The sequence below is a fragment of the Nesoenas mayeri genome (genome assembly GCF_963082525.1).
Source record: "Nesoenas mayeri genome assembly, chromosome: 1".
NCBI lineage: Eukaryota > Metazoa > Chordata > Aves > Columbiformes > Columbidae > Nesoenas > Nesoenas mayeri.
This window is the reverse complement of record NC_137541.1, coordinates 211,880,650-211,889,085: the sequence shown is the minus strand read 5'-3', so window position 1 is coordinate 211,889,085 and position 8,436 is coordinate 211,880,650. Positions and strand designations below refer to the sequence as shown.

At 57.3% G+C, this 8,436-nt stretch overlaps 1 protein-coding gene across 1 annotated transcript; it reads right to left on the bottom strand.

Moving 5' to 3' along the window:
• Positions 1 to 3,678: 3,678 nt before the first annotated feature.
• On the bottom strand, positions 3,679 to 8,053 carry PLEKHB1 (pleckstrin homology domain containing B1; the record flags this gene model as incomplete). Its single annotated transcript, XM_080359662.1, has 6 exons — positions 3,679 to 3,815; positions 3,997 to 4,102; positions 5,381 to 5,420; positions 5,557 to 5,659; positions 7,421 to 7,573; positions 8,017 to 8,053. The coding sequence occupies 6 exons, from the start codon at positions 8,051 to 8,053 to the stop codon at positions 3,679 to 3,681; spliced, it is 576 nt and encodes a 191-aa protein (XP_080215788.1).
• Positions 8,054 to 8,436: the final 383 nt, after the last annotated feature.

Below are 8,436 nucleotides of genomic sequence, written 5' to 3'. Positions count from 1 at the left end.
CGGTTTGGCCTCCCCAGGTCCCAGCACAGGGACGGTCACTGCCCTGGGCCTGCTGGCCACACCAGTGCTGGTACCAGCCAGGATGCTGGTGGCCTCTTGGCCACCTGGGCACACGCTGGCTCATGTTCAGCCGCTGGCACCAACACCCCCAGCTCCTTTTCCGCCGGGCACTTTCCAGCCGCTCTTCCCCGAGCCTGTAGCGCTGCCTGGGGTTGCTGTGACCCCCGGGCAGGTCAGCAGCTGGACGTGATGTTGAACAAAGTGCCAGTTTCCAAATCGCGCTGCTCTCGGTGAAGCTTTTCCGGCTGTTTCCATGTCCAGGTGTGTCTCACCCTTGGGTTGTGCGCCCTGTGGGATGAGTACCTGCCCTGGAGAGCCCATCTGCCAGCTCCCGGGATTGCTGCAGCCCCTCAGGAAAGAGGGTTCAGGTGTATCCTGCTTGGTGTGACCCCAGAACTGCCTCTTCCCTGCCCAGCTCTCCAGCACTCGCAGATTCTGCTGCTGAGACTCAGGTGCTTTATTCCCACCAGAGCTGAGCTTGATCCCGAGGCCTCCATGTCCCAGGCTGCTTCATTAGCAGCCTCTAGTGCTAATTAGTGGCAACAGTGGCAGCTGGGGCTTCTTGTAGCAGGGCCTGTTGTGACAGGACAAGGGGTGATGGTTTGAAACTAAAGGAGGGAGATTCAGGCTGGACATGAGGAAGAAATTGTTGCCCTGAGGGTGGTGAGAGCCTGGCCCAGGTTGGCCAGAGAGGTGGTGGATGAACCATCCCTGGAGACATCCCAGGCCAGGCTGGACGGGGCTCTGAGCAACCTGAGCTGGTGAAGATGTCCCTGCTCATGGCAGGGGGGGCACTGGGGGTGCTGGGGAGGTCTCAACCCCAACTATTCAATGATTCTTCGCATCTGCAGGGAGCAAAGTCGCTCTCAAAGCTCCGCCCGTGGCTCAGGGTGGGGGACACCCCACAGAAGCTCATCTTCTGGAGGGACAGGCTTAGGTGGTGATGGAAAAAGGGTCAGGAAACATGAGGTGGGGCCAAGGGAGGATCCAGAAGGGAGCGAAGCTTATTTTCTTCTGAAACCAAGGAGCAGGGCAACCTCAGCTTCCACAACTACAACTAGAGGATGTTTCTGTGCTTCCCAGCCCCTCCGCTGCCCTCAGAGCTCCTGGCTGGAAAACAGGGAGGAAAAGGGGTGCGGGAGATGGGGGAGCTGACAACATGGGACCCAAACCCTCCCACCCCCGGAGATGGTGAAGGATGAGCAGCCCCCTCCTCATCCTCACTCACCCGCAGCCTGGCTCTTGTTTTTCGCCGCCTTTATTTGACTCATAGTGCTTTTATTTTCCTGGTTTTCTCTCCAAAAATCGCTGGGTTGACGGGAGCAGGTTGGAAGGAGCAACGAGGCAAAGGAGACCGGGGACGGTGTTTTTGGGACATCCCGATCCCCCGTTGGGCACAGGGGTGAACCGATCCGGGGCTTAAACAGCGAGAGCAGGGTGCTGGTGTCACTGTGGTTTTTTTAATCTAGTTGTGGGTTTTGGTTGTAATTCTTGATATTTTTTTTAATATCGCTATTGTCTCCAGAATCAAATGGCGCCTCTATGGGTGACACTTGGTGGCTTCTCCCTCTTCCCTCAATGTCTGCCCGACGCAGCACAAAAAGCCGAGCTCCCCCTTGTCCCCTGAGCCTCAGGGCCACCTGAGGGCACCGTGTCCCCCCCCTCAATCCCAAATCCATATTTTGCAGACGTTGGTTTGGCTGCGAAAACGGGTCCCTGCTCCCCAGGTGATTTCTCCCCCTTCTCTTTGGCCCAAGGTGATTTCTCCCCCTTCCCAAAAATCAGGGTGAAGCTCAAGATGCTGCTTTGCTGGGGAAGCTCTGACACTCCCAGGGCTCTTCCCAGCCCGATTCCAAAGGGTTTAGCCCCAATTCCAAGGGGTTTGGCCCCAATTTCCTGAGGTTTGACCCCACTTCTCCAGCTTGGCCAGGCCCAGGGAGGTCGGAAAATCCTGCTGAGTTTTTTACGCCCCTTAATCTTTCACCCATCTCTAGAGCATCCCTGGGGTCGCCTCTCATGTCAGCTCTTGCTCTAGTGCTGGACACCCCCAAGAAAAAGCCCTTCACAGAATCCCAGAATGTGAGGGGTTGGAAGGACCTGGAAAGCTCATCCAGTGCAATCCCCCCATGGAGCAGGAACACCCAGATGAGGTTACACAGGAAGGTGTCCAGGCGGGTTGGAATGTCTGCACAGAAGGAGACTCCACAACCCCCTGGGCAGCCTGGGCCAGGCTCTGACACCCTCACCAGGAAGAGGTTTCTTCTCAAATTTAAGTGGAACCTCCTGTGTTCCAGTTTGAACCCATCACCCCTTGTCCTGTCACTGGTTGTCACTGAGAAGAGCCTGGCTCCATCCTCCTGACACTCACCCTTTCCATATTGATCCCCATGAATGAGTCCCCTCTCAGTGTCCTCTTGTCCAGCTCCAGAGCCCCAGCTCCCTCAGCCTTTCCTCACACGGGAGATGCTCCACTCCCTTCAGCACCTTGGTGGCTGCGCTGGACTCTCTGCAGCAGTTCCCTGTCCTGCTGGAACTGAGGGGCCACAACTGGACACAAGATTCCAGGTGTGGTCTCCCCAGGGCAGAGCAGAGGGGCAGGAGAACCTCTCTGACCTACTGACCACCCCCTTCTAACCCACCCCAGGTACCATTGGCCTTCCTGGCCACAAGGGCCCAGTGCTGGCTCATGCTCACCCTGCTGTCCCCAGGACCCCCAGGTCCCTTTCCCCTACACTGCTCTCCAACAGCTCCTTCCCCAACTTACACTGGAACCTGGGGTTGTTCCTGCCCAGATCCAAGACTCTACACTTGCCCTTGTTCTAGTTCATTACATTTCTCCCCGCCCAACTCTCAGCCTGTCCAGGTCTCTGATGGCAGCACAGCCTCTGGCGTGTCGGCCACTCCTCCCAGCTTGGTGTCACCAGCAAACTTGCTGACAGTCACTCTATTCCCTCGTCCAAATCATTGATGAACATATTGAATAACAGCGGCCCCAGCACTGCCCCTGAGGCACTGCACTAGATCCAGGCCTCAACTGGACTCTGCCCCATTGACCACGACTCTCTGGCTTCTTCCCTTCAGCCAGTTCACAGTCACCTCACTCCCCGATCATCCAGACCGCACTCCCTCAGTTCAGCTGTGAGGATGCTTGGGACACTGTGTCCAATGCCTCACTCAAGCCAAGGCAGACTTACAGAGCTGCTGTGCCGTGGGATGCAAAAAAAAAGTATGTCTCCCCAAAAATAGGTGTTTGGTGCAGCACTCCCTCTCCACATCTGTCCAAAACCCAGGTATTGAGCTGAAGGTGATGAATTAAGTTGGGTTTTAGGGCTTGTTGCACTTCACCCTCCCCTCTGCTGCCAGCCCTGGTGACTCCCAGGCCTTTGAGTGGGAACAGGATGCCAGGGGGGTTTGGGGATACGGTTTTGGGGGTTCTCTGAAGCGTGTGGGGGTTATTTAATGCAAAAGCCAGTGCAGGGAGGAGGATGGGGGTGAGTTTGGGGCTGGATCTCTGTCCGCAGGGTGTTTTTGGGAGGCTGAGGGTGGCTCAGGGTGGGTTCCAAGCCGCGGGTGAGTTAAACCGAGCTGGGGAGATGCAGCCCAGTTTTGGGGGGGGATTTAAAACCAGCACGGCATCCACATGAAGGAGCCCAGCGCGGCGCCCGTGGCCGCCCCCGCCAGCAGCCCCAGGGCCATCTGGTCCCCGGACACCCGGTACGGATCCTCGCGCACGATGACGTGGGTCACCCCGGGAGCTGCAAAGCAAAGTGGAAAAGGGGGAGTGAGCTGGACCCCAGTTTTGGCTGCGGCTCCACTATCTGCTGCCAACCCTGGGGGGATCCCATCCCCACCTCCCCCTGCCTAAATTAAGCAGGTGGTGATAAGGCGAAGCGGTGAATTGAGGAGGGATGGGGTGAATGTGGGCGGGTCACCCACCTCCGTACTGGGGGGCGTAGTGGCCGGAGCTGATGTAGGCGGTTTGGTGGGAGTCCAGGGGCACCGTCTGGTAGTAGTCGTCGTCGTACGGGTCGTAGACGTGCACCTGGGAGCAGCGGCGCGAGGCCGCAACATCAGCTGTGGCCGTGCCTCAGTCTCCCCCGTGCGTGACGGGGGTTTGAATCGCTCAGGTTCCCCCGCGCTGCTGAAACGGGGGGGCCCGGAGTGTCTGAAATGCCCCGGGTGGCCTTTCCAAGCACCTGAATCACCCACCTGTGCTCAGGTCACCTCAGCTGTGTCCCCTTAACTCTGTCCCTGTTCCCTTTAACTTGGCCTCTATCACTGTAACTGTGTTCCCCATCATCTTACCCTTGTCCCAGTCACCTTAACCTTGTTCTCGTCACCTTAACCCTGTCCCCGTCACCTTAGCCCTGTCCCTGTCACCTTAGCCCTGTTCTCGTCACCTTAACCCTGTCCCCGTCACCTTAACCTTGTCCCCGTCACCTTAACCATGTCCCCGTCACCTTAGCCCTGTCCCCGTCACCTTAACCATGTCCCCGTCACCTTAGCCCTGTCCCCGTCACCTTAACCTTCTCCTCGTCACCTTAACCTTGTTCTCGCCACCTTAACGTTCTCCATGTCACTGTAACATTCTCCATGTCACCTTAACCTTGTCCCCATCACCTTAACCTTGTCCTTGTCGCCTTAACCTTGTCCTTGTCACCTTAACCTTCTCCCTGTCACCTTAACCTTGTCCTCGTCACCTTAACCTTCTCCCCGTCACCTTAACCCTGTCCCCATCACCTTAACCCTGTCCCTGTCACCTTAACCCTGTCCCCATCACCTTAACCCTGTCCTTGTCACCTTAACCTTGTCCCTGTCACCTTAACCTTGCCCTTATCACCTTAACCCTGTCCCCGTCACCTTAACCTTGTCCTTGTCACCTTAACCTTGTCCTTGTCACCTTAACCTTGTCCTTGTCACCTTAAACTTCTCCCCGTCACCTTAAGCTTGTCCTCGTCACCTTAACATTCTCCATGTCACCTTAACATTCTCCATGTCACCTTAACCCTGTCCCCGTCACCTTAACCCTGTCCCCGTCACCTTAACCCTGTCCCTGTCGCCTTAACCTTCTCCCCGTCACCTTAACTTTGTCCTCGTCACCTTAACATTCTCCATGTCACCTTAACATTCCCCATGTCACCTTAGCCCTGTCCCCATCGCCTTAAATTCTGCCCCATTCCCTTGAAATTCCGTCCCCGTTCCCCTGTCCCTGTGTCCCCTGTCACTGTGACTCTGCTGGGGGGGACTCAGGTTGGTGTGACCCTCATCCAAAGCCCATTTGGGGGACAATACCCCTATTTTTAGGGGGACGAAGCCTCACCGGTGTGGCTTTAGCCTCCAGCACAGCCATCTTCCAAGCGCTGCAAACAAAACAGAGGGGCCCGGTTATCTAAATCGGGCCGAAAAAGCGGGCAGCCGATAGTGGGAGCAGGACGGGGCTCCGGGCCGGGATAATCTGGATGGAAAAGTCACCAAGAGGGCATATTTTTGGCTTACACGGCGTCGTCTTCGCTCTCAGCACAAAGTGTTGTCTTGGAGCCGTCGCGCAGCACCACGGTCAACAGGCACTCGCGGCTCTTCCCCTCGGGTGGCTGCACGTCTGGAAAAGGGCGGGATCCAGCGTCGGCAAAGAGACACCCCAAAACCCATCCCCAAATCTCCCCAGGGAGCCTCTCGGGAGAGGGTCGGGCTCTGAATTGGAGGCCTGGATCTAGTGCAGTGCCTCAGGGGGCAGTGCTGGGCCGCTGTTATTCAATATATTCATCAATGATTTGGACGAGGGAATAGAGTGACTGTCAGCAGGTTTGCTGGTGACACCAAGCTGGGAGGAGTGGCTGACACACCAGAGGCTGTGCTGCCATCAGAGACCTGGACAGGCTGAGAGTTGGGTGGGCAGAAATGTAATGAACTAGAACAAGGGCAAGTGTAGAGTCTTGGATCTGGGCAGGAACAACCCCAGGTTCCAGTGTAAGCTGGGGAAGGAGCTGTTGGAGAGCAGTGTAGGGGAAAGGGACCTGGGGGTCCTGGGGACAGCAGGGTGAGCATGAGCCAGCACTGGGCCCTTGTGGCCAGGAAGCCAATGGGACCTGGGGTGGGTTAGAAGGGGGTGGTGAGTAGGTCAGAGAGGTTCTCCTGCCCCTCTGCTCTGCCCTGGGGAGACCACACCTGGAATCTTGTGTCCAGTTGTGGCCCCTCAGTTCCAGCAGGACAGGGAACTGCTGCAGAGAGTCCAGCGCAGCCACCAAGATGCTGCAGGGAGTGGAGCATCTCCCGTGTGAGGAAAGGCTGAGGGAGCTGGGGCTCTGGAGCTGGACAAGAGGACACTGAGGGGGGACTCATTTATGAGGATCAAGATGGAAAGGGTGAGTGTCAGGAGGATGGAGCCAGGCTCTTCTCGGTGACAACCAGTGATAGGACAAGGGGTAATGGGTTCAAACTGGAACACAAGAGGTTCCACTTAGAGATGAGGAGCAACTTGTTCCTGGTGAGGGTGGCAGAGCCTGGCCCAGGCTGCCCAGGGGGGTTGTGGAGTCTCCTTCTGTGCAGACATTCCAACCCGCCTGGACACCTTCCTGTGTAACCTCATCTGGGTGTTCCTGCTCCATGGGGGGATTGCACTGGATGAGCTTTCCAGGTCCCTTCCAACCCCTCACATTCTGGGATTCTGTGAATTACCACCCTGAGCCGCCAGTGAACCTGTTAAAAACCTGTTGGGACACCCAGCTTATAATTGGGGTTTGATTTCAGCTCCATCGCCACTTACACGTTACCATCAGGCTCTTCGAGGTTAAAAACCAAGGGGAGCGAAGAGCTGGGGAGCGAAAAATTCCACCCCCGCAGTGGCAAGAAAACAGAAGGACAGAAACTTGCCAAAAATCTCAACCGAGCTGCGTTTGCTTTGGATTTCCCAGATTGCAGCAAGCACCCAAATTCTGTCGAAGTGCGAGACGCTTGGATCACAAGCAAGGGGAAAATCTTAAGCCCGCGAGGCTCGAAACTCAGCGGGACCCTCCGGTGAGGAGAAACCTTTGGGTTTGCGCTCCCGCCGCGGCGGCGGCGCCCGAGAAAGGCGCTTTGTGCGGCGGCCGTGGGCTGAGCGGAGCTGCCGCTTTGTTCTCCGTGTTTGTGCGAGACGGCGAGCGATGAGTCAGGCCCGTGGGCTCGTGTTTTGAACAAGCGCAAAGCGGGAGGAGAGTTTCTCCTTCCGCAGGGAAAAGCTGCGGAAGACGCAACGTGCATCTCTTGGGATGGTCGGGAGACGGAAAGGGGTGGGTTGTGCAGCCTGGATTAATTTTGGGGTGGCCTAGATGCGCGAAAGCACAAGTAGAAGGTAATTTTGGGGATTTGGGGCTGCGCTCACCTCTGCACTCGCGGCCGGCGCGCACGTCGCGGCAGCTGTACTTGACGTGGATGCGGCCGTCCATGTCGCGCTGCGTCTCGTCGTGGTAGTAAACCAAACTGCCATCCAGGTAGAGGACGAACCAGTTTCTCTTCCAGCGGCGCAGGATGGAGCCTGGCGGGACGGGGACGAGGTGAAGGACCCCGCATGATCCGCCCAGCGCGTTCACAAGACCCGACGCCATCCCCCCGAATTTGCAGATGGATTTACCCGCCGCATCCGGGGCAGCAAAGCCAGGTGGCTTGAGGTTAAAAATAGCTGCCAGAATATAATAAAAGCCATCATGGCATCTCGGTGCTGCCCCGCCGTGCGCACGGGACCCGATCCAGCCCCGGCCGCGGAGCCGCGTCTGTTTTGTGGCAGAAAGCCCCTCTCGTCTCTTATGTAAACCCACGAGCGGCTGAGCCGCGATTTCCTCGCTGCCGTGGATTAACCACCCAGGTTGGGACCTGTTCTTTCCCCCCACACCACCATCCCATAGCCAAAACTCCTCCAGGTTTGCTTTATTTTGGGAGGGGTGTGTCTCCCGCTGTGGAAAACTCAATGGTCGCACTTACTCTGCCGCCAAAGCCACCCGCTCTTCACCAGCGCCATGGGCGTTGCGGACCTGCCGACACGGGAGAAATAACCAGGTTCAAGTCGCAGCTCCCGCCTTGGTGCGTTTTTCCCCCCGTTCTCACCTCCCCGCAGCTCCGGGTGTGAAGTGGGACGGGGATTCACCCTCGTCGCCTTTTTTTTGGGGGGGGGGATAAGCCGAGCGCGCGGGTTAATCGGGGTTAGACAGACGCGGGGTTTCGTCATCTGGGAACCGTGGCGAGGGCTGGGAGGAGGAACTGCAGCCACCTTTCACTCTGCCTTTAATCTCATTGGGATTTAGAGATTATCATCCCACGGAGGTAAATGGAGAAATCCGGGCCGTGTATGGAAACAGCCACGAACTCCCCGTGGCCCCACTAAACTCCCCACGGCCCCAGTAA